The sequence below is a fragment of the Chanos chanos genome, chromosome 8, assembly GCF_902362185.1.
Source record: "Chanos chanos chromosome 8, fChaCha1.1, whole genome shotgun sequence".
Taxonomy (NCBI): Eukaryota; Metazoa; Chordata; class Actinopteri; order Gonorynchiformes; family Chanidae; genus Chanos; species Chanos chanos.
The window spans coordinates 41,284,843-41,310,599 of record NC_044502.1 but is presented as its reverse complement, the minus strand read 5'-3'; the positions used below and the strand labels follow the sequence as shown (position 1 = coordinate 41,310,599).

Genomic DNA, 25,757 nt, shown 5'->3' with positions numbered 1-25,757 from the left:
TCACATTCTCTTCTTCAAGGTCCAGCGTTCTGGCCGAGTGTCTGAGGAAGAAGGAAAGTTGGTTATTCTAAGAACGCTGCTGGGTTTTTCCCTTTTTATATGACAGATTGCCCCGGTAAAATACATCTTTGTTACAAGTTATGCTTACTGCGTAAGTAAGTAAAAACGATAGTGTAACATTTGAAACACAAAACTTGGCTCAAGTGGACTTTGAAAATCGTTGAAATTCAGCACAAAGTTATTGGCTTGTTTACAGTTATTTAACAACAACGACAAAAACAACAACATAGGTTTGGTCTTCCTGGACTTTGTCTAAAAAACTGGTTATCAAGTGCACTGGTTGTGAAAGTAGGTCATATCTTTTATGTATATCAAGCCACAAAATGCTGGTCACGGTTTCCGTTACGGCAGATACCACGAACTGCCCAATTCTTCACGTTTTATACATGCTCCTCATCATGTCTCGTCTAATCATGTATCGTCTAGTTTGTATAACACACTCGGCGACGGATATATAGCATCCAGCCCTGGCCCAAATCCGTAGAAAAATAGACCAGTCACATACTTGGAACGTAGTATGAGCTTAAATAGACTTCCCTTTGTATGCATAATATGACAACTCTTGTTGTTGTGTTAGATTTGTATTACCAAGAAATAACAGGATGTTGTAGCATTAATGCGGGTGTGGTTTAATCGCGGTTTACCCTGTGGTTTAACTGTCCGATACACAAACGGTGTGCTATCGGCGTTTACGGTAAAGCGAAGAATGGTGGGGGAGGGAGGAGGAGGGTGGGGCGGGGGCTGGGGGAGATTTGATAGAATGAATTGGTGAGCGAGGCTGGGCTTTTTATGTATATGTCTGGCTCCCTCTACTGGAGCTCTCAATACATGCTTAGCTTCACAACAGATGTAATACCTCAGTCACTCGACAGTCCTCGAAAAATGTAAGGGACTGAAGAAGGGTCATCGAATTGGTGAACTCAAAAAAGCGAACAGGACCGCTGGATCACATGACAGAATTACCATCACGTGGGCGTATGACTGATAGCTCAGTACGTGCAGTGTATGAATAAGCTCTATCTCGCCCGTCAGATAAGCTCTATCACGCTCGTCAGCGTTTCCGTTTGTCAAGTCGCCTACAGCTGACAAAAAGCGTTTCTATCTACTATTTTGGAATATAAAGTATGATGTGGTGAAGCAATACTCAAAACCGGTACTTGTAAAAAAATCTTTTTAATATGTGAAAGTGCGTGCATCATAGGTGTGTACATTTGTCCACAAGTACACAGGTAAAGTACACAGTACAGTAACCCAACCCAAATCCATTACAACGAAATCTCCAGGATTTGTTTGCTTAAGCACAAAAGTATCTGTATTGCCATTTTCCATTTGCTTTGCCATTCTGGATATAAGATGATCAGTGTTTCTTGACTCAGTTGTTAATGCTGGACAATGTGAGTCACCCACTTTAGTCTCATTCATTCTTAAGCATTTCATCTAGTGATGCAAAGCGGTTTAAGTCAAGACAATATCACATTCACCAGCCTCTATGATTCCAGTCACAATAAAAACATTATCTTCCACATACTCCCACAAAAAAAATAATTAATACACTTACTGTGTACTGCAAGTATGTATGCAACAGTTTATAGAAAAAAAAAAATAGAAATATAATTTATATTTAGACCTGAAGTTCACCTTTAATACATAGATCATTGACCATATAAAATGAAGAAACACTTCACAATGATGCATTTTCAGATGTAACAGAGAATAAAACATTTACATTTATACAATTACAAAAAAAAAAAAAAAGTGCTCTTGTGTGAAGACAAAAAGACACAGACAAATATCCCACACAAACAATATAGTTCTTTAGTTCTTCATTTTTAGTCTGGTTCTTCGCAAAACCAATCTGACCCATCATAATACCCCACGGTGCCTTGAGTGTTTCTCTGTTCTTGACTATTTCTTTTTAGCTTGGCTAATAACACATTCAATACAGTTGGTAACACGGTTGGTGGGTTTTCTTTATAGCTTGTTAAGGACTACAGTAACAGAAGTCCCTTGGCAAAAATATCATCGATAAATAACTGTAAACTGATCCCTGAATCAGTGATTCTAGCAGAATTCCGTTAAATGACTGTCTGAATTTTATCCTTCCAAAGGGTCATGGGATCCTTTTTTTTTTTTTTTGGTTCAAGTCATGCATGTATGAGGATTAGCTTCATTGTTGACTGTGATTATTTCCCTACACTGAGAGGAAAACCCCCCCCCCAAAAAAACACCTCAGAGCTTCATTGTTCCGTTATGATGTCAACACATTCTCCAACCACACAGAACTGAAGAGAATAGAAGATCCAAAATCCATATAGTAGCTGAATGCAGATCTTTAACAGTTTCTTTTCTCACGCCAACGTGACGTGGTTGTTCCGGGTGAACAATAAGGTTTCTCTGTATTTCAGCGTGGTGGCCCCTGACAACAATAGAAAAAAAATGGAAACAGCATAGTAGTGAGATTAAGATAGCCCAAGCCCAGCAGAATAAACGAAACATTCCCTGTGTTTCTCCATTATTTGGACAAGCTTTGTGTTTGACTGGGAATCACTGGGGGGGGGGGGGGGGGGGGGGGGGGGGGGTTGTGAAGTTTCACTGCTCAGCTGCCGACGTGGAGAGAGACGTCAGCGTCTTGGTTGGCCTCTGTGGACATGCTACGGGGGGGGAAGAGAGAGAGAGAGAGAGAGAGGGAGAGAGAGCATTTACATCAGGGTCCCTCAAATTCAGTCCTAGATGTTTAGAATTTGGATAGGTTTTTTTGTTTGTTTGTTTTCTTCACCTTTTACCTCATAATTGTAGTCTGTTCTTTATTATTATTATTATTATTATTATTATTATTTGGGGGGCATGTGTGCGCACTCTTCAGTCAATCGAAAACCTCAGTGTCTGATACCAGAGCCAGCAGGACCAGATCTGAGCAACACAACATTATAAATCATAACAGCACACTGGCTGATGCCACGAACTGCTTAAACATTAATAATAAAGGCTGCAGGCTGACACGAAGCAAACTCTAAATACTGAGCTCCAAACACCTAGGTCATTATTCTTCAATTCGATACACAATCACAAACTGCCAGAAAATACCCCTTTGCTGAAACCATGGAGATTTATCTTAAAAATAAATAAATAAATAAATAAATAAATAAAACTTAGGCAAAGTAGAAATCTACAAACGAGAAAGAGCTGAAGTTATATTTGCTAGCATGAGTATCCAGGCAAAGCCAAATGACAAATGACCATTTTATAGCCACGCTGTCGAACAGGGGCATAAGCAGCTACTGCAACATCAGAAAATCCTCCCACGGCATGTATGTCATGCACATCATTTTGTTCATCTCCACTAAGCTCGCAATATCTTTGCCGTAGTTCTACTCTCACCTGTCTGGCATTGGCCGGATGTCTCTGAGCGTTGGCGGGTCGGTGTGTGTGTGGAGGCACATGCATGTTGCCCATGTGTCTGTGGGCAGTAACATGCACGTTTCCAGGGTGTCTGTGCATGTTGGGGGCATGGTGTCCGTGCGGTACATTCGCTGCGTGTCTGACCCTGACGGGCGCGGGGTGCGTCGCGTTAGGCCGCTGGAGGCGCTCCCGGGGGAGCGTCCGAAACTCCGACGGCTGAAGGACGGGAGGAGGAGTAGGGGGACGCTGACCCGCCTTGTTGGTCTGTGGCTGAGTGGGCTGAGTTGGAGCACCGCCCGAGACCGCCTGTCTTGTCTGAGGTCCGGGTCTCTGCAGAGCTGCGTGCGTCTGCTGCGCACCGTTGGCAAAGGGGTTGGTGTTATTCTGGCCGGTGGGCTGCTGAAGGGCAGCCTGGTTGAGGGGGGTAGGATTCGGCCTGGCAGAGGGGAGCTGAGTATTGGCGCTTTGAGGAGCTCTCTGTCTCTGATCTTGCCTGTTTTGTTCCAGCCTAGCTGTCTGAACGGTATGTGTTGGGGCTGCTTGAGTGCGGGGTTGACTTTGAGCTCTGGTTGTGCCCTGAGACATGACTGCGTGTCCAGTGGTATTCATTTGGCTAGAGGGCCCGTTTGCCTGAGGGTTTCTTGTCTGGGACACAGGTTGCCTCTGGGCAGCTTGGTTTTGAGCAGTGGCTAGTGGCTGACTGTTTGTATTCTGCTGGACCATCTGCCTCTGTATATTAGGATCCATTTGGGAGTGCATCTGTGCTGCACTCAGAGAATTTGGTCTCTGAGTGTCTCTCTCTCTTGTCCGGGAATCGGCCTGCGTATGTCTGTTTGTAGATACTGGCTGAGTCCTGTGTGGACGTGGCCGCTGAGATTCCGAGGACTGGGAATCTGAGCTGTCAGAACTCTCTGTCTGATGGTTTGGATACGCCGGAGTACCCCTCAGACGGTCCCAGGGCATCTGGCGGATCTGCGTGTTGGTGCCCAACGTGGAGTCTTGTGAGTCAAGTTGGTACTCTGAGGAACGCTGTGTGTTGGCAGTACGATGGCCTCTATCGGTCTGGTTGGTTGGGTTTGAGTATCCAGTCTGTGTGAGGTCATTTGGGTACCGGGAGTTATTCCCTGAAGACTCTCTGGGACCAATCTGTTGTTGATGCCCTCTATTCGTCATTCCAGACTCCCACTGAGGGTTATAGTACGACTGACCGGTCTGAATGAGGTTCCGGCGATTACCGTTAGAATCACTGTTACGCTGCAATGCATTTGCGTCTTGCTGGTCATTGTGTGGCTGAGAGCTTTGATCAGGCCTACTGGTCTCAGTGGGATACGCATTCAGATTGACATGAACTGTAGAGGGTTGAACAGTGTTGTTCGGATGGTCTGTGCGAGGCAGTGTGTTGAGGTTCACTTGGATAGTGGTGGGAAGAGCACCAGGCTGAGAGCTGCCTGTCTGAATAAGAATATTTGGATTCGGCTGCCCAGACTGTGGGAATGCATTGGGGTTCTGAGGACCATTGTATGGATTTGAATTGGTATTTGGATGTCCATTGTAAGGGAAAGCATCAATGCTGTGGCCATCATTGTGCTGGAATGCGTTGGCGTTGATACGGCCATTGTGTTGAAGTGTGTTGGTATTGATCTGGCCATTGTGTCGACGTGTGTTGGTGTCGTTCACCCAGTTCGGTGTCAGGGTGGCCAGGTTCCCATTATTATTGCGGTGGAAAGTATTGTTGCTTTGTTGGTTTTGAGGGATAGTATGTGTGTTCAGATTATTACGTAGAGGAGGATTAGGGTGGTTACCAACGGCACCATTAGTAACTTGGGCATTTGGCAGAGGATCAAGAGTCTATAAGACAGACAGATAAAAGACAAAATACCAAATATGAAACACCCATACTGTTATTATAATATGTTAATATCTATAAGAATGTAAATAGACCCCACAGAATAGACTCGTACCGTAGGACCATTGTTCTGGTTTGTCTTCTGCAGTCCGATGGCTTCCCTTACCCTTCGATCAACTGAAACAAATGCCACCAGTCAGCACATCTCCCTCGTAACACAAACACATAAAGTCTGACGTTCATAAAAGCAGAAACAAACACACAGGAATAGAACAGGCTTTTTTTTTTACCGTTTCTCTGGCGCACCAGCACTATGATGATTACAATGATTAAGATGATTGCAACAAAACAAGCAATGACAATGCCTGCCACTGCCCCTCCGCTGAGACACGTATCTGCAAAACAAACAAGACGATCAGATACGCGCGAGAATTGTGGGAGGGGACAAAAAAGTGAGGACAAGGAAAGAGAAAATTAATAATGATAATGAGTGTCAGAGATTGAGCGGGGTAGACCGAACAAAGGGGAAAAACATTAAGACGCAAATGACGGAAGGGTAGCATCGGGAATAAAAAAAAAAAAAAAAAAAAAAAAAAGGGTCGGAAAATAAGCGGCTGCAGACGGAAAAAATAAAAAGAGAGAACAATTTAGAGAGGAAAATTATGACTCTTTCTCGTCGCTTGACATTTGGATTTATCAAGCTATGTTTGATTACTCAGAGTCTCTGGTCATCCAGACAAAAAAAAAAAAAAAAAAAATCCATTTTCAGCTGTATAAATTGGATGCCAGTCAGCAGCCGAGGAAAAAAAAAAAAAACCTCGACGCAAAAATTCGTCATCGAAAAGCCGATCGCTCACCCCCGACGACCAGCTCTGTCTGCTGCTCCGATGTGCCACCCGTCACAGAATTTCGTGCCCTGCAGACGTATTTGCCACTTTGATTGGTAGAGAAGATCTGCAAACTCAGAGCGCCGCTGTCCGGCTGGGCATTGGCCACGGGACTGCCATCCTCTGTCCATGAGAACAAGGCAGGCGGCAGGGAGTCAGAAGTACAGCTGAGTTCAACGGTTTGGCCCACTATAGCATCCGCGTTTCCCACACACTCTGCCTGCGGAGTCTTGGTAATCTGGGGGGTGTCTGGACCATCTGAGGTGAATGACCATACAGCAACATGTTGAATTAAATAGTATATCGCATAACTTATCATTTCTCTATATTATTTCTCTGGTTATTGGCTTTTGGGACAAATCATCTGCCGCCAAAATTTCGTTCAAAGTCTTGGTCTCCGATGCTGAGTCGGTATGATATGTAATGTTCATTGTCAGTGTTAAAATGACCATCACCAATCAACGGTTTTGATTTACTGACATGTTAGTCCAAGTGTATGGTAACTGCTACCCATTTAATCAAACTGAAACTGTAGGGCAGCTTTCTTCACAGGATAAAACACAAAGACAGCTGCCTTATCATTTTGAATGGTATTTTTTTTTTTTTTCTTAAACTGTTTTCATACTGTACCGCAGCAGATAAATAAACACTCACAGTATACAGTGAGGCTATTTGTAGCTGTCTGAGCGCTGACCGGGTTGCTAACAGTGCAGCTGTAGTCCCCAGCGTCACCTCTCTGGACTGGGTTGATCACCAGGTTTCCTCCGGTGATGGTGATCCGTGGGTCAGAGGAGAGATTTGAATCCCCCTTCCCCCATGCCACACTGGTGTCTGTGCCCTGACTCCATGTACAGCGCATGGAAAAATTCCTTCCCTCTACAGCCTGAGAGGAAGCACTCACGCTCACTCCTGATACTGCGTCTAAAAGGAGTTGTGAAAACAGAACAGAAAATATCTGTCATGACAAATTATTTTATGGTCATTGAAAATACTTTGGGAAAAATGATTTGCGTGGAAATTCACTGCAGGATTCTGAGCGCCTGAAAAGCATTCTCTCTTTGTCAATATCAGTGTTTACACTTTTCACTCAATGCCACACATGGTATTTTGGTATTACAACCATTGCTTGCTTAGACTGATGTACACAAATCCAAGGTTGGTCTTGGACACAGACCTTAGAGAAAGATATCTGTAAAATCTAAAATCCATTTCCCATTCTTCTGTCCTATTCTATTAAGAAATATTCCACCGAAAACAAGTGCAGTGGCACGAAACCAAAACAACATGTTTTTTTTCCTACTTTTTCTGAACTTACCAAACACCCTGAGCTGCGCAGAGAGTGAGTTTGCGGTTAGCCCAGTGGTAGCACTTGGAACAACTCTGACAGAATAGTTTCCGGCGTCACGGAGTTGGGCATTACTGATCTTCAGCTGAGAGGCACCAATGGTGATTCGGCCCTCGTACTGAGCGACCGGGTTCACGACGGCTTGGTTCCCATCCCCGACCCACAGCCCCAACGTTTCCCCGCTGGGGGCAGTCCACGTAACGGTGAAGACATCAGAGGCAGTCTGTATTGTAAAGTCTGCCTCACTGCCTGAGCGAACCAACACCGGTGCCGTCACAAACTGGATCTGCACCGGGTTTTGAGATGCAACGATCCAGGACAAAACTGGAGTAAAGAACACCAGTCAGAACATTCACACGCGTTCACACTCTGAACACAGGAAGCCTTATTATTTCTTTAAGAAAAATAAAATCTGTTTAGATTAGAAGACAGGGCTTGAAAAAAAAGATTTGGTTCACATGATTAGTGACAGAACAGTGAACCAAATAATGAGATTAGACGCACATACGGAAGGAGGAAGGCTTTGTAGTTACAAAATCACATGAAAATAATCAAGGGTAGCGTGATGTCAATTATCAGACAAAGGTTAAGAAACATATCATCAAAACAAAAGTCAAGGTTATGAGTCATTACAGAATTCCATAGCAGCACGCAATAACAAGAATGTCCCTCAGCTGGTTTACAGGAATTTATGGCTAATCATCTTTAAAACCATTGTCCATCAGCTGACTCAGTGAGCACACCTAAGGAGTGCCGTCATAAGTAAGTAGATAAATGAGGAAGAGAAAGGCAGCTAACACACCTTACGGTCCTGAAAGACTTGCACCCTCACCCCATTTAATCTATGGTTTGGAGGAAGCAGGGTTGAACCGAATGGCAAACTGAAACTAAACTGGCTTATTGCTTTGTTTTGGCTTACTGTTTGCCTTACTGTTGGTCATTTTCTGCAACCAGAGAACGAAGAATGAAAAGAAATCTGCATTCTAGAGCCCCAGTTTGAAATATTCACATTGATGTGGGCTTCAAGAACTTTGAGACTTTAGCAAAGGCAAAAGGAAACTGGGGTGAAGGGAGATTAAAATGGAAAGAGTAGCTTACCAGCCAATGACACAAGAATGAGAGGGTGCACTGGTGGGTTCATCTCAGTCAGGGCGGGCTGAAGGAAATGTGGAACTAGTTAAAATATGTGGATCGATTTTTCGAAGAAATAATTCATGTTATTTAAACGAGGGTGTATTATGCCATTCACACGAGAACAAACAAAGAAGTAGAGTCTATAAACTGGTTTGTGTATGAAGTTAAGATTTTGAACGTATGAAGCACTCTCCAGTTAGCTTAGACTCATGCTATCGGTTTAGAGCGAGGTTAAAATGCTTACTTACCATGTAGTAGGCCTGTTCTCCTACGCCTCATGCTTAACATTAAACTCAGTCTTAGCGAGAAATGTCACGTTTTACCGAAAAAGAGCGACATCCTTAAGTCTTCCTGGTTCCTGGTCTTGTTTTACCTGTCGGTGACACACCTATCCAGTGTAGTGTGCGCTTACAATTGCGTAGTCTTCCTGATGTTTAGCGCCTCCGTTTGTGGACGTTGTCAGCAAGAGTTCATCTGTTCACGAGCGAAACCTCTGGGGTGCAGAAATTATTTTCAGAATGTCGGCAAATATCTTGTATTAAAATCTGATCAAACTGAAACGATAACAGTATTTATACATTACACGAAAAGCATACGTAAATAAATTAAGATTTTACCGGTGTTTGAAAAGCAGGGTATGCATTAATTTAAAGACATATCATAGAGATTGATAAACCACTGCTAGGTAACTGCACACTTGCTGTGACAGGCCTAGGTTACATGCTGCCCTGGCTGTCCGTATCATTTCTGCCAAACTAGCTTATTTGTTTATGCAAATTTTTCACTGTCTGGAAAAAAATCAGGTGACGATCACAACTCATTGTGGCTGACATCCTTTAGTTACCGTCTCCTATCGGAACCGAAATGGAGGAGTTGTCCTCCGAAAAGCGGTAAGGCGATTAACATTTGCATGCTAAACATACGTAATGTTCGGGAGATCAGACATATGTTTTTATTATACTTGTAGGGTTTGTCGTTCTTGTGATATGGTGTCTTTAGGCTATATATATGGTGTCTACTTCTGTGTACTCGGGCTAGTTACGCAAATTTCACAGCCATGTGAGTTTCGAGTTATTTAGATCGTAGAAAGTAATTTGACAGCGCGTGGAGGTGATGAGTAGCCAGTCTAAACACCGGAGCTGGATCGGTGGAAAACCGCTAGTCCCAGTGATGTCCATTCGAGTGCATCTGATGCAGACGCCCAAATACAAGGTCCTGCATGCTTTCCCACAGTACATTGTATAAGATGTTAATAACTTCATGCTTAGAAATATAAGGTATTGTGACATTTGGCGCTTAACGATTAGATGCAAGTCTGTAAAATTATGATTGGTTGCGTAAGATGTTACGTGATTTTAGATACTAACTGGAGTGTTTTTGAAATGGTGCTGAAATGCTTCAAGAGTGATAATCGGAACAAACAACAATACTTGTTGCGGTAATTCAGAATCCATTTAAAACTCTTCGGTACGGTCAAAGGTCCCAGGCACGTGTCACGACACACGTATTGTTTGGTTACTTCGATAAGTGGCGTGATTTACAGATTTACAGCGCAGGTCTGCCTACCTTTCTGTTCTTTAATGGTTTTGTGGTAAGTAATTACCAATCTGAAAGAGCACTGCATATGATGTAGAAGTACTGTAATGGAATGTTGGAACATTCTAGGTTGTACAGAAAATGATTACTCATGGTTCCCATGTTAGCAAAGAGAAAGGGATGCCACTACGGTCATCCTTCGTGGGGCTAAACTGTCATGAATGTGACCGTTTCACTCCACGTTTTGGTAACACTGGTTTAAATTAGTCTAAACTGTAGGTTCACTTAACTCAAACGAGGAGCTTGTATCAAGAGGCTTGTTTAGCATCCGTGATGATAAGGCACATTTTTGTAAAAGTATTTTTGTTTTATTAGTACCTTTTTATAGTCAATCTCCTGCTTTACTCATGGCCTTAGATATTTAGAAGAAACTGCTAAATATGTCGGTTGAATTATTTCTCCATGAAATATTTTCTAAATTGTAAATTCATGATATTTTATGATATGTATATAAATAGTGATAGGCAATTTGTATTAAATCATTATAAACATTTAAAGTTATTCGGTAAGTTAATAGTGTTTACATTTAGTTTTGCAGTCATTTTCAAATAATGTTTTGCACTGCGGCTAAATAATAGAAATTCGGCGTAGGTTTACCATAGGATGGCGCTGTAGTAGTGCTTAAATTAAAAATAATTAAAATAATTCGTGATATTAGGTATCCCCGGGAGTGTGTTGGCTTTTGAAATTGTTTTAGTAACACGATTAGAAACACGATACTTTGAAGTTGAAGTGTAGTTTGATGTTGAGTGAACCGCTCTTGACCAGTTTTAGACATAAAAGCTTTTTTTATTTTTTAAATGGCATCTGTGGAATTTTAAAAGGTACATACAAGAAAGCCTTTTGAAGAATGAAGAATTCATATGCATCATATTCATGAAGAGGCTTGTACAGTTAAAATTACTGGGCATACAATCAGAGATTCTTCATTATGCTAAAATAATTACAGAATGTCGGTCATTTCAATCCTATGCACCCTGCCATGCTGTTGAGACCTTTTGGAAACAGCTATCCATTAAGTCTTTACAAGTCTTCATATCTCGCACGCTCTTCTGACAACGACCTGTGTATCATATACACTGTTAAAGACATTCACTTTCGATTCCCTGTTCCCAGGGTTGTGCCAGTGTCAATCAGTCTGATAGATTTTTTTGTTGTGTTTTGTAAAATTATTAGTAGTAGTAGTAGCAGTAGTAGAATTGTTCGAAAACTTTTAATAGGACAGTTAATAAGGCATTGTATAACTTAATATGCGTAAGGAGTATATGCATAAGGAGTGTAAACAGTAGCTTAGATTAGAAGCCTGATGAACGGGATTCCTGAGACGAGAAGGGTGTTCCACTCAGTTTAGCGTGGCGTCATTATTTGGAGTGTCACTAGCAGGAGCACGGACGAGCAGGTAAGACGTTAAATCGTATGAACAGTATTGAAAGAATTCAGTAACGGGGCAGGGGGTGAGAGGCTTAAAATTATTTTGGGCAATATTTATTCATGTCCTGACTTGCTCAAAAAAACCGAATTTGAATCAGTTTCAGTCACAGCCAGGGGAAGGCAAGTTTGTTTGGGGTTTTTTTTCCCGGTCGTTCTAACTTTAGTATTTCTCTCATATTCCCCCTTGTTCCTCTAGGGGTATGGGGTATGTGGTCTCTTTTTCCAAGATGAGATATAGTTCCTCCAGCTGATCATACACTGTAGACAAATTTCTGCTAACAACAGTTACACAACAAAGGTGTTGCCCAGGTGATGATATGAAGGGGGGAAGGGGGGGGAGGAAACACAACACAAAGTACAAAGTGATCACATACTGAAACAGGGTATGGATATGTAGATTGTCATTGTAAACTTTCCCTCACTTATTAGGAAAATGGGGTCACAAACCATGCTGGTTCATATACTGATGATGGCCGTTCTGAGTGAGTTACTTTCTCATGAGTTTTTGTGTTATATGTATCATTTTATTGTATCTGAAATAATGAACTAACCAAATCCATACCGGTTTCATCATTTCGTACCGTACTCTGAAATGAAACATAAAATGTTAACTCGTGATCTGGTCTTTTCCTTAGTGAACCCAACACACCAGGATGTGCAGAGAAAGTGTAGCGATGGTAAACAGAGCTTCTCTGTAGCCCTTGGTTACAGAGCAATCCTGTCACTCCCTTTTCAAATCCCACCAGAGAAAAATATCGACAAGGTATCGTGGGAATTCAAGGAGCAGTCTCTTTACGACAATGATGTCGGGCCACCCGAAGATCCCAGAATGAGTGTGGACAAGCATGGCACTTTGTTGATGATCACTGATATTAAAAAGTCGGACTATGGGAAATACACTGTTACTGTTCGTCTGCACAACGGGGAACAGATGTGTGGTATAATAGAGGTGCTGCAGAGTGGTAAGAGACAGCTCTCTGATTGCATTTCTCTTTGACAGGATTCAAATCAAAGTACTTTAATGTTCTAGGTGCTTATCTGGGACATTCTTCCCAGTGCTTTAGAGGTTTTTTAACATAACTCACTTGGCTGTGTCATTTGTATGACCTCTTCCTAGTAACTGATAATATTCTGTTTGTCTCTCATGCCTTACATAGTCTACATTGCTTACAGAAAACAGTGAAGGACTATCAGCGTAACTCTCTTTCTTTCTTTCTTTCTTTCTGTCTCTCTGTCTCTCTCTCTCTCTCTCTCTCTCTCTCTCTTTCGCTCTCTCGCTCTCTCATAGAGACACTACCTGAGGCAGTTCTTGCCCTCCAGTGTGATATGTTGACAAATGAACGTTTCTCAGGTGACCCTGTGTTTTCCTGGCTTCTGGATGGCGTGAAGATAACCAGCGGCACTCATGGAAACTTGTCTGCTGATGGCAGTAAACTGTACCTGTCAGGGAGGCATGGCCAGAACTATACATGCATCATTAACAGCAGTCTGGGAGAGAGCACCGCGTCTTATTTAATGAAGACAGGTAAGAGTTGTCTCACAATATGTGGTTTGTATGGTGTAAGAACAACGTGTAAGACCATTGTACTAATTATATTTTAGAGTGCTGTGAGAATACCACTACTTTTTGTGGTTGAAAATAATTTTTTTCCCTTGTCTGACCTTTTTTGTTTACAGACGGCACAGACAGCAGTTCCACTTATATTATTGTTATTGTATTTTTGACTGTGGCATTACTTGTGTCCATTGTCTTTAATATCCGTCGCTGTAGGTAAGACTACACAGTTTTCTTTCTTGGATTTACATTACTCTTCGTCTCTCTCATTTCAGACAACTCACTTTCCCATAAATAACTTTATTCCTCTGTTTCTTTACCAGGAGGCGACGGAATGGCGCTCCGTAGTCATTCTTTTTGGGCTCATGCACTGTGGCTAAAGATGACATACCTCTTTAGTTACACTGTTTATTTGTATTTATTTACGTAGTTGTTAATATGATATTTTATGTTTGTGCAATAGAGGGAACCATTGCAATGTGCATCGATCATATCGCATACAAAGCCAACCTGAAGGTCGAGAAACAAGAATAAGTTATTGTTTCTGCAAGTAAACTTGTTCAGTTTGAGACATTACATGTTTTTGACTGCACCACGATGCCAGACTATTAGCAAATGATGTGGAAGTTTTACGCTGCTTTACTGGAAAAGTTCATGAACATTTATTTTTATATAAAGCGCAGCGAAAGTGGTTTCTTTCCCTCATCTTTCTTTGTGAACCAATGATAAGCAGAATTGTTCTTGCACTGGAAGAAATAGATCGTATTTGCTTGTTGTAATAGTTTCTTATGTTCACAGCGTGTTCTAAGACCACCCTGTGGAAACACACAGCCGAGGCAGTGTTTGGAGATGTAGAGTTTATTCAGAAGACTGAGGAACTATAAACGCACTTTATATTCACAAATCATGTAAAATTTTATTTTCATACAGTTTCTCAGGAGATATTCTTATTTTCATATTCACATTTTCGGTTACATCACAAATGTCTTTATTTAAAAGTTATTTAAATCTGTAACACGGCTGTGTGAAAAGATGTAGCAATAAAGATATTGTCACTGAACACTGAATGTTGGGTTTTTTTTTTTTTTGTTGCTTTTTTCATAGACAGAGAGAGGAGGGGGGTAATCGGGTCTTGCTTTCACAATTGTGAGTTAGCTCGTCTGAAAAAAAAAAAAAAAAAAAAAAAGTGTATGGTGACATTCACCCCACAGGAAAAGGAAAGAGGAAGTTAGCCTGCTTGAAAACAAGCTGACGCCTAAGGATCTTTCATTTGGTGCCGTGACCCAGCGATCGTTTGCAAGGACAGAGTCCAGGACAGCCGAGACACAGACAGCACGCTAGAACATGTTTAGGCTGGTGCCGTTTTAATTTTTCTCCGGCAGAACTTTTGCTGTGCTTTTCTGGTGTACAGTGCAGCGTGAATGGCAGGGTTCTCTACGCTGACCCGCGTGATTATGTGAAAACGTTGGTATGAGTCATTCAACGTATAGTTGGGGTCATTCTCTGAACAGGAAAAGGGCAGCTCAACAGGAAGGTAGGTGGATTTAATGTAATTCATTTTCGAATGATCTGAAGTGTCTTGTTACTGTTTGAGCTTCCACATAAAATGAAACTGCCATTATTGACCTCATGAATGGAAATTACCAGAGTGTGTCTACTGGTCACTGTCTTAACTCTGCAGGTGCAATGGAAAAGAGACTACGCTCTTTCTTCCTGGCTATCCTGTTGCAGGCCCTCTGTAAGTTCTGCCCTCTTAATTTTCTGAAATTTTTTTCCCTTGAATATTTGTACTGTATCCCCGGCAATGTCATCCACGACACTGTAATGAAAATGTTATGAATGCCATAATTATATAGCTTGAATCTATTGAGATCGTGATCAGTCACAATTACAAGTGCTGTTGAAGTTGTCTGAGGGTGCATAGACAAGATTGTGACAGTTGTGGAATGTTTCATAATACAAAAGAAGAGAACAAAGATGATGCCACATCCAGACAGGACAAGCTACAGGACCTAAAATCTAATTGGCTTTGCTGGTTGTCATTCTAACTTTGACAGTCTGAAACTTCCTGTTAAGAAAGGGTATGTTTAAGTCTTGTACTTGCAGTCGTTTAACCCTCTACATTTTTAAATAATGTAATGTACACTTCCCATGTTTTTGTGGGGTATATGACCTTGTAGACTGTTTATATGTGTGGCATGACACACACCATTTTGTGTCAAATGTTTCTAGTTTCTACTTCCTGCCTGTTAGACCTCAGACTGACCACACGACCGTTGCTTTCGTACAAAATACTTTTTTCATGCAGATCCTTTTCTCAGGTCCTCATGCATCTATAGAATATTCAAAGCTTTCATTTCTATAGATTATTAATAAGTATCAAAAAATATGTGCCCTTCAGTGGTAATAGAATTCAGTGTCTAAAAATGAAGGTAAGCAGAACTCATTAGATTCAAGCCATCAGCATTTCTTCCCTGTAACAGTGCACAGTGTAACACTGTAACACAACCTTTTTTTTTTTGTCCCCCTGAATAGTTTCCCAGCGCGGTGACTGCCTGTCAGTTAAAGTTCTGAATCCTCAGCTGGAATATGTGGTTAAAGGACAAACGCTAACTTTACAAGCCCGGATAGTCCCACAGGATGGTACAGTCTCCATGGTAACATGGGAGCGTGAGACAGAGGGCAAAGGAGGGAACGTGGGGAAAGTTAAGGTAGCCGAATTCCCTGGAAAAACCAATGGGAATCGAGTGAGCATGGAACAGCAAGGGACGATTTTGAAGCTCAGAGACTTCAGAGCAGAGGACGTCGGCGTGTACACGATTACCGTCACTCACACAGGCGGAACAAAGAGTTCGGCAAACTGCACGGTCAAGGAATACGGTAAGACGTAAAAATGGAAGAGTCTCAACGGTATCAAGCGGAGGCATCTTTATCATTCATCTCATCTGTTATCTTAAGCCCTTGTTCTATTTGTGTTTCATTGTAGTTCGTGACAAGAAAAACTTGTTTTTACCCCGTATTAACCTGATCAGTCGACTGGGTTTCATGCTAATCTCTTAAGGGCGGGTGGGGCGGTGTTTGTTCGTTTGTTTATCAGAAGCCATACACCATGTCTCGGTCATGGTAAACGCATCTCATTCCAGCCTGCACTGTATCGAAGCCTGGGGCACAGAGCCCAAATTCAGCTGGCTACATGAGAAAGTAGCCGTTACCGAAGCGGTGGGCTATGTCTCTGCAGACGGCACGTGGCTCTTTCTTTCCACCGAGGTTTGCGGGCACTTCACCTGTGTGGTGAGCAACAAGCTAGGCCACAGTTCAGCCACGTACACCGCCGGTGAGTCGGTGCGCTACGCCGCTGTGCATTTGCCTGGGTGATACTGAGCTTGAAATGCCACGTCAGCTAAGTAGAGGAGGACTGTACTAATCTCTGCAAATACAAAATCAAACACGTGTGATGATTTTGAGGCTGCCTAAGTATCGTTTCATCTGAGGGTCTGATTTTTCAGAATGGTGGACTTGGCTTTACAAAGCGCAGCCATGTGAGCGTGTTTACTTAATTTGTGTTGTCTGTTCTGTGCTTGTGTTTGTTTGTGTATGTGTTTGTGTGTGTGTGTGTGTGTGTGTGTGTGTGTGTGTGTGTGAGACAGAGCCGTGTGAGGGATCGGGCAGGAGCACTGCCGTTGCAGTGGTCTGCCTCGTCATCTTAATTCTGTTGGCTGGAGTTCTAGGCTACATTGTCTGGAGGTGAACACACACACACACCCACACACACACACACACACACTCTTTCACGATGCATGCTTACATGAATGGCAGCCAAAGCAAGCAGCCTGGCAGAATAATCATTTTAAGTCACTCTGCTGTAAGTCAGACAAAACGTAGCACAAACTGTTGTCTCAGCTGTTTTAAAAACATCCATGGTGTATACATTTCTGTCTTATCTATCTAGTCTGACATGTCACTCCACCCTTGTCTCGTTTACTGAGCTCACGAGTTTTTTTTTTTGTTGTATGGGGTTTTTTTTTTGGTTAGGAGACACAGGAGATACAGCATCAGGCGTGAGAGACTTCGAGAGCCGTTCGAGGGGACTTTATAACCATAAGTCTGATGACCTGCATTTACTTAAATACAGGAATAAACACACATTAACAAGAAGTGGACTAAGTCTTAAAAGATAAACTTCCTGTACTCCCACAAAGGTGACCTTAATGTACCTTGTAATGGACGAGAAAGCTGATTGTATATTAGCTATATGAAGCCTTAAGGGAAAAGAAACCTTTGCTGTAATTCTTGTTGTTTATCAGTTGATGTCATTATATTTATGGAGTTGGTATGTATGAAATGCATGCAGGATTATGCTACATTTGCCTTAAAAGGTTGTCTGTATATGTTACTTTTTTTTTTTTTTTCTTTTTTGCTCTGCTTTGCGTAACATATTTATATAGTGTATGAAGTTTTATGGGTTTTTTTACTTTGCACAACTATGAAATCTAAGTTTTATGATTTCTACTTTGCACAACTATGAGATTTATATTTGTTCACTCTCTTCAAAAAAGACTACAAGTAATAATTTGTAACATTTAAACTTGTGTGTGTGTGGTTTTGAAACATTTTGCTGAAATGGTTATGACTGTTAATGTTGTGTAGGACTGAGACTTTGTATACATTGTGTTTGTGGGTGTATGAGAATTCCTGTTTAATAAGACAAGGCATTGTTAGATATTAGATTGATCCTTCACCTGACTCGATACTACACATGGTTGGAAGGACAGAGGTGAAGACTTCTGAAATATACGAGTTTTTGGGGGATGGTTCTGGGGTGCTGGCAGCCCAGTGGACTTTTGCAGTCCACACACAGAACCTCCTGTTTAAAGCAGAAGTCCTTCTCTATCCTAAACTAACTCTCCCTCAAGGTCAGTAGTAATCTGAGAATCTGTCGTGTTTCAAAGGCATGGGTTAATGATGAGGGTTTGTGATGTCATGCATACCCGTGCTTCAAGCTGTGTCAGACGGCCAGACTCTGTCAAAGAGAACCAGCCGGTCTTAGTAGATACACACATCAAACCAAATTGAGGTACTCACCAGGTACAACCATATTCAGCCAGAGCTGGATTTGAAAACATCCTTCGTTGAATCTTTAAAGACTATATCTGAACAACAGTACCCAACTGAACAATTACCTGCAGCATTGCATCAGGACAAATAATCAGTCATGTCCACAAGATAGTCCTATGTCCATTAATGTCAGTTTCCATTGTAGTCTTTTGACAAATGTCCTTATGACTCATACAATCGAGAAAGAAAGAAAAGACGCCAAATCTTTATTTGAAGTACAATTTGGTAGGTACACTTAAAATAATGTTCATGTTTCATTTTTCGTCATCTTTGAATCCTTGAGATATTGGGGTGAATCCGCATAGTCACTTGCATCATATCTCAATCTGCCAGACATCCCCTCTTTGTTATCGTTTTTTTTTTCGCTCTGAACTTCCTCATCAGAGCTATACATGTCCATGTTTATGTAGCTGGGGGAACAGAGAAGCGCTGAAATAACCTCCAGAGAGCTTCCAGTAGAACAAGGCCAGACGGATTCAACTGAGGGTGAATAAGGACAGGGCCTTCATCGTATAACCCCCTTGTGTGTAACGTTCTTTCTGGCCTATCTGGGGGTTTCCTTTTAACTGGCTAAAGGGATGGGTGGAGAGAACAGATAAGAAATCTCACTGATGTGAAGCTGATGCTGTTTTCCGTGACATTTTTTTTTTCTGAAGCTGTAAGATAATGGAATACTATACATTGTGAGTCCGAGAGGCAGGGCCGGCGCCAGAACAAATCTAATAGGGGGGCATTAGGGTGGCCGCGAGGGGGGCACAAACTGCCGTTCGAGAACTCAATCTATGGTGTAATTACATTTAAGTGCTTGATAATATGGGTTTGTCGTCAACGACCAACACACCAACCCAGTTCCAACTTCAAAACATGCTGCAAAGTCTTTCTCTTTCACACGCACCCCCCCCCCCCCCTACACTGCACAAAGTATAGCCTACATGAAAGCCATGTCTCTCTTTCCCTCTCTCACTCTCACACATACACACACACTGCGCTGTGCGCGTCAATAGAACATCATTTAAATAGAAACAGACTATATGCTCCAGGCTTACCGAATGAGTGCAGATAGACCCAAAAGACATTCAGCATTTTGCATAATAATCATGAAAGCCAAGGCTGTCATAAAGTGAATTAAAGCGCCGTCTGACTTGCTAATGCTAACTGTACATTTTGCGTGCGCTTATCTTGATGTTATGAAAACAAATCAACAAATCAGACCCTTCCGTCTCTCACTATCTAAGCTGTTTATCCTAATGAAGGTCGCTGGGGTCATTGGAGCCTATCTCAGCATTCATTGGACGAAAGGCGGGAAAACCCTGGACAGGTCACCAGGAGTGATGGGAAGTTCGGATCTTTTTACTGACTTGGACCTTTGAATCAGTAAAATGAATGAAGCTTTTTTCAAATCATCTGTTCATTTCGTTCTTTGGAGCTAGCGTAGTGCTGTAACCATCATCTGAGTGATGACGGAAAGAGCATGGTTCTCAGGCACTAAGAGCAACATGGTTCGCTTCACTTGGTAAAGTATAATACACAAGTTCACTTTTGTTAAGCTCTTAAACAACCTTTTGGACCATGGCCTACTGAGTTATTCAGTTGAAATGACTGATAACTTAATTTGCCCGTACTTAACTGCTGCAGAACATACCCAGCTAGTCTTTCATAAGACAAATAACTGCTAGCATAATGACAGTGGCAAGATGACTTTATTTCTTTCCATTTCAGTTTTTAGTGGTGATACTCTCTTGAGGTCTCTCGGCTGTTGCTGCGGTGTGGATGGTAATGAATGAGATGCAGTTTAACTAATGGTAACCAGTGGCATGATAGTGTACATGACCGTCCATTGGTGGTGTGCCTGAAGGCAGGACCTAAAGAAGAAGGTCAAAGTAATGCAGATGAGCACACAATGAATGGCGACTGTGGAAAGCAAAAGCCAAATCCTGGACATTTTTGGAGATTTAGAAATCCGGACAGACGCATTTTTGTAGGTCCGAAAAAGAGGACGTATGGTCACCCCACACATAGGGTGACCGGTAATAATAGCGTTGGTTACTGCTATAACCACGTGAATTACGAACGAAAGACCCAAAGACCCGTAGTTACGAGTCGCGAACGAATCACTCGTTCCTACACCGAGCCTGCGCAGCGGCCGTGTGACAGGTGAACGGAAGACACAGACCCCGAAAGACCCGTTTTCGTGAACGAAGCTGAGCCGGAGTGGCGGGCATGCGTGGCCCAGGGAGAAAATGAACCAATCGCTCACTTAGACGTCCAAGAAGGGTAAAGTCAAGGCTCTCGTGCTAAAGACGCTCTCATCCAAGAGGCTTCTTCAGTACCCGACTGACTGGTGGGGAGTCCCAGGTATTTAACTTCTGTGGGGTCGTTGTCAAGGCCATCATGTGACTTGGTAGTTAGTTCTTCTGGTAGTTTCAACGACAGACGTTAAGGGTCGTTGGAGTCACCTGTGGCCAGGTGTGAATGGTTGTTAAATCTCCTGGGCAGGGATGAAAGGACAGTATTGTAGGTGGGTGATAAGTGGTGTCATAGACCTCCTCTGTTGGGGGATGGCTGCTCTACTTTGATGTAGACGGCCTCTTTCACAACTCTTTCAAACCATCTGTCTTCCCTGTCTCACTTAGACCACTTGTTACTCCCGAGTCATACAAAAGATTAGTTCAAAATGAACTTAGACCACTTGTTACTCCCGAGTCATACAAGAGATTAGTTCAAAATGAACGAATCGTTCACGAACGACACATTCCTAGTCGCCAGTCCATCGCAGGGCGGACACACAGACAAACACATTGGCTGCGTCCAAAACCGCATACTAACGTACTAAATAGTACGTCAAAACAGTACGCCACCATTAGTAGTACGTCCAAATACATAGTATGCATAGAGTAGTATGTGAATAGTACCCGGATGAAATACTACTTCCGTTGGAAAAACGAAGTATGCGAGCACTGGACACTTTTCAATCCCATAAGGCTATATGGAAAAAAGGGGCGTTTCTGATGCGGTGTTTAAATGTACTGCTGTGTCCGTTTGCAGGTAGTTGTCATTAAACCGTGATTATAAAGCTCACGCGCAAAAATGTGGCGCAATTTGATTACCTCATTAGTGCGTCCAAATTCTAGCATACTTTCTGTCTACAATCTTTTAGTGCGTACTCCTGCAGTACGTACTTCAGTGCAAGTTTAGTGTGCAGTATGTAGTATGCGGTTTTGGACGCAGATATTGTCACGATTCTCGAAAGAGGCTGGATGCACCCGCAGATCAATTTCTCACTTTATTTAAAAGTAAACAAGAATTTCACTTACAGACTCGAGAACAGAACCTTGGCAGAACAAGAAAATGAACATGACCTGGAGGAAATATCCAAACAATACCAACACAAAGAAACAGGGGAAACCAAGGAGTACTTACATCAAACAATACAAGATCTAACTACTAAACACAGGTGAGAGCAATGATAGAACAAAGACTAAACAGGACTGAACCAAAAACTGACAGAACGGGGGTGGGGGGGGGGGGGGAGACAAAAGAAAACAGAACCCAGACCCAACACTAGAGGGAGAACAAATGAAAAAAGGGGACACAGGAGACAGAGGGACCAGGGCGTGACACACATTCAAATGTGACCTTATGCAAATATGACCAACAGGGTGTGTTTTTTCTTTTCTTACCTTTCATGGTGCCCACACCTTCTTAAACCTCAAATTCAAGGACTTTTCAAAGAATTCCTCAAATTCAAGGACCCAACACAGCATAGTTTGAGACGCGGATCAAGGTTGATTACTGTTACAACACTGAGCATTTTTACAATCAGAACCAACAAGCTTTACAGAAGCTCACAGACAACAAAATTAAACAGAGAGAGAGAGAGAGAGAGAGAGGCTTGAATGTGTGAACATTTCTCAGTCGTGCTGTGTTACAGTGATGAGTCGCTTAATGTTAGCTTTCTCGCTTGCTCACTGCTGCTTAGCCTGAATCATTTGACTTCAATCACTCACGCGCGCTCGTGACCGTCACGGTTTCTCGAGGCAGGTGACGCGTGACACAAGGACACGCAGACGGCGGGAGACACGCATGCAGACGGCGGAACGTAGCCTGTTTACCAACGTTAAGTAAAAGAAGATATCAAAAGAATTGCTGCTGAGGTGGGGGGGGGGGGGGGGGGGGGGGGGGGGGGGGCTGCAATAACTCATTTGGGGGGGGCATGCCCCGTATATGCCCTGCCCCACCCCCTTCACAGCGATAACTCTGTTGAGAAGAAACCGTACAATTACTCAGTAATTAAATGTCATCATAAACGCCTACAGTTGCATGTTGCATAAATGGGTATTTTGTTAACAAAGAAAAAAAATCCTAACAAATCAGGCAGCCAACAGAGACATGAACAAAAGATGGGCTGCTTTTACTCTTATATGGCTTCGTTCCACTTGTGATCTAAAACAAAGAGATTCCACTTTTTATGAAGTTTTGTGGAGATAGAGTTGTATTCCCAAAAGAGAGTTTTCATGGGTAATCTTCCATGTCTTTCCCTTCTTAAGGAGGGGATTTTCGTCATTGAAGGGTTGGCTGCAAACCCTACACCCTGCATTAGCTAACAAAGTGTTTCTGTTTGTTATCAAGGGTGAAACACCCCTGTCCTTAAAAGCTACTTATAGACACACCCTGTACTGTTTTGTGTTCCCGTTGGGCACCCTATATCTGACTTTCATGGAAACAAGTTCTATAGGTCAATCATTGGAACACGTAGCCAAACACAGCAGTGTGCTGAAATGAAAGACAATTCTCATAAAAGCCCTGGTGGATGTTTATGACTCGGCCAGATTAGTTCTGAAGATACACCCAAGCACAACTCCTTTTTTTTTTTCCTTCTTAATTGTCCGCACTGACATCAACGCTGTCTGACACGCTCTGTCATCTCAGGACAAGACATTTGAGGGACGGAGGAGGGGGGAAAGGAAGAACAATGCTAGCAGGCTAGCGTGGAGAGAAACAGAGTGCAGACTCCTTTAAAAACACAGACTCTCTTGCTCATGGAGCACAACTGCCAACACCACTAGTCCGCCTTTGGTCTGTTCCAGCTGGTGAGCTCTCATCTTCAGGGCCAACTCCGTGGTCATTCTCTGGGCCTGACCGGCAAAAGATAAGAGACTGACCATTCATCATACACCTCCCAACAATGCGACAGCAGTTGGAAACCAGTAAGATGGTTGGCAGGCTATGTGTTCCAAGGCTAGCGTGCAGGGGTAGGTTCGTGCTTCACAAGTAGCTTTGGCGTTCCAGTCCATTGTGACACACGTGGGCGTGGAGTGACACCGCCGCACAATATGTTGTTCCCAGTGTGGATAAAATAGACCTTCTCAAAATATTTTGTGAATCACAAGATTAAGAAGAAAGGGCTTTATGAGGGTGAGATTACTAATATTGCATGATGCGATTTCCACCGCCCTGCAGCTGCTCCGGGAAAACAAAAAAAGAGTTCATGGAGGGGTTTTTGAACAGGAATAACCAACTTGACGTATCTGTCAAAACATCGGATGGATACTTCAAAACAACTAAAACAAAGGGCCCCTCCCCCACGCCCCTCCACACCCCCCATTTGAAAATATAAAATTGATACAGAAAAGATGGGAAGGAATTAAATGTACCGCTACGTATTTCATACCGTGCTTCCAAAACTGATTTTTTTTTTAATAACTCTTACAGAAATGTTTGTGTGTGTGTGTGTGCGCGCATGCTAAAATAAGCACGAAGGAAGTGTACAAACTGTAACTTCCAGGCACCGGCACAACAATACAGAATTTCCTTAGGAATCAGTTCCACCTGCTCCTCCCTTTAAAACACACAAACACACGGCCAGACATACACACATTTTCCATCCGGCACCTCTGTGACAACCTACTAAGGTTTAAAAAAAAAATCAGTCAGTTAGGCAAAGTGCAGCGTTTCCTTTTGAACGCTGGTCAGTTAACCGTGGGTGGATTGCTCCCCCTCCTGGCCAGAATTAGGAACTGCACAAAATCTGTTCCGCTCAGTCCCACCGAAACGAGGAATCAAATACTCTCCAGATGTACTGATTTATTAAGGAGATCACAAAAACAAAATTGTGTTTTTTCATTTTTAAAATTTTGATTATAGTTTTTATTTTTACTTTATATAGTCAAGATACTTGATTAAGTATACCAAGTGTTGGAACAATAAAGATACAATAAATAAATAAAAATGGGAGATCACAGTGCTCTCACAGAAATTATGAAAAGACACCCTGCTGTTCATTCCCTGACCTTACAATGAAAGACTGATTTTTATATGTGAAACAGTGTATTCTCCTCACCAATCAATGAAATTTAATGGCTGTTAGGAACAGATTTGAAGGTCCAACAAATTTCGGGCTTAAGTTGATTAGCCCTTTCACGCAACCATACGGAGTTCATTGCAATCTGAGGAAAAGAACTCTGAGTGACAGAGAGAAATTCACACTCAAGGGGGGTCTTTGACTTGCCTCTAAGTGTCAGCTATTTTTGGATTACCTGATGAGCAGAACCGAACATAGAGGCCTCCTTTCTGCGAGACAAGCCGTCTGCCGCATCACCTCAGCCATCCAGATAAATTGTTTGAGCAATAATCACGAGTAATTTCACTTGAGTAGATGCTCTAATGTGCTCATTAGAGACTGAAGCGTCCCCTTGGTTTTCATTGTGTCTCCATTTAACGAACTTAATGAGTCTGTTGAATAAAAAATGAGCAGTGATTAACCTCTAAAGCAAGACAAGGTACTGCTGCGACTTCGCGTTTTGTTTCATCATAAATATTGTATTTGTTTTTTAGCTGAGTGACACGACTGGTACGTTTGGTCACGAATACCAAGTTGTTTTTAAGCAGAGTTTTATGAGGCTTGAATTCATGTGTCAGAACATTTTTAAAAGGCTGTAATGCTTTACTGGATGACTTGTTTGTTCAATTTTTCTACCTGGTCTGACAGACTACCATTCGTCTTTATGGTCAAGGCCTTACGTTTTTATTCAAATGAATTTTTTTTCCCCCTTTAAATTCATATCCTTTTGTCTTCACGAGTTATGACTGTCGTTTTCAGGAACAAGCTTATCTTTTATATTATCAAAGAAAAAAAGAAACAACAGTTTCTTCACTATTATTGTCATAAACTATGGCTATGATATCAGGTGACAGTTTGAAAAGCAAAGCTCATTTTTATTGCAAGTATTAGTGAATGATACACTTCAAACTGAAGCAAAGCAACACTGAAAGGCCAATATTCTACAAAGAGAGAATTATAAAACAAAGAAAAGACATTTAAAAGGTAAATAAAGACCTCTTGGTACATGAGCGAAAAAAAAAAAAAAAACCCAAGAGAAGAGAGATGGA

General features: G+C 42.2%; 1 protein-coding gene across 1 annotated transcript; it reads left to right on the top strand.

Moving 5' to 3' along the window:
* The first annotated feature begins 14,543 nt into the window (after positions 1 to 14,543).
* Positions 14,544 to 17,756, top strand: LOC115818935 (uncharacterized). The gene is made up of 6 exons (XM_030782442.1): positions 14,544 to 14,787; positions 14,935 to 14,991; positions 15,789 to 16,133; positions 16,351 to 16,587; positions 16,901 to 16,997; positions 17,286 to 17,756. The coding sequence occupies exons 1-6, from the start codon at positions 14,724 to 14,726 to the stop codon at positions 17,347 to 17,349; spliced, it is 864 nt and encodes a 287-aa protein (XP_030638302.1). The 5' UTR covers positions 14,544 to 14,723; the 3' UTR covers positions 17,350 to 17,756.
* Positions 17,757 to 25,757: the final 8,001 nt, after the last annotated feature.

What these genes read in the sequence shown, in the direction of transcription:
- LOC115818935 (XM_030782442.1), top strand. Translation starts at nt 14,724, where the DNA reads ATGAGTCATTCAACGTATAGTTGGGGTCATTCTCTGAACAGGAAAAGG. An exon ending in CTGCACGGTCAAGGAATACG is followed by an intron (nt 16,134 to 16,350) that starts GTAAGACGTAAA and finishes TTTGTTTATCAG; the next exon opens with AAGCCATACACCATGTCTCG. An exon ending in CTAGGCTACATTGTCTGGAG is followed by an intron (nt 16,998 to 17,285) that starts GTGAACACACAC and finishes TTTTTTGGTTAG; the next exon opens with GAGACACAGGAGATACAGCA.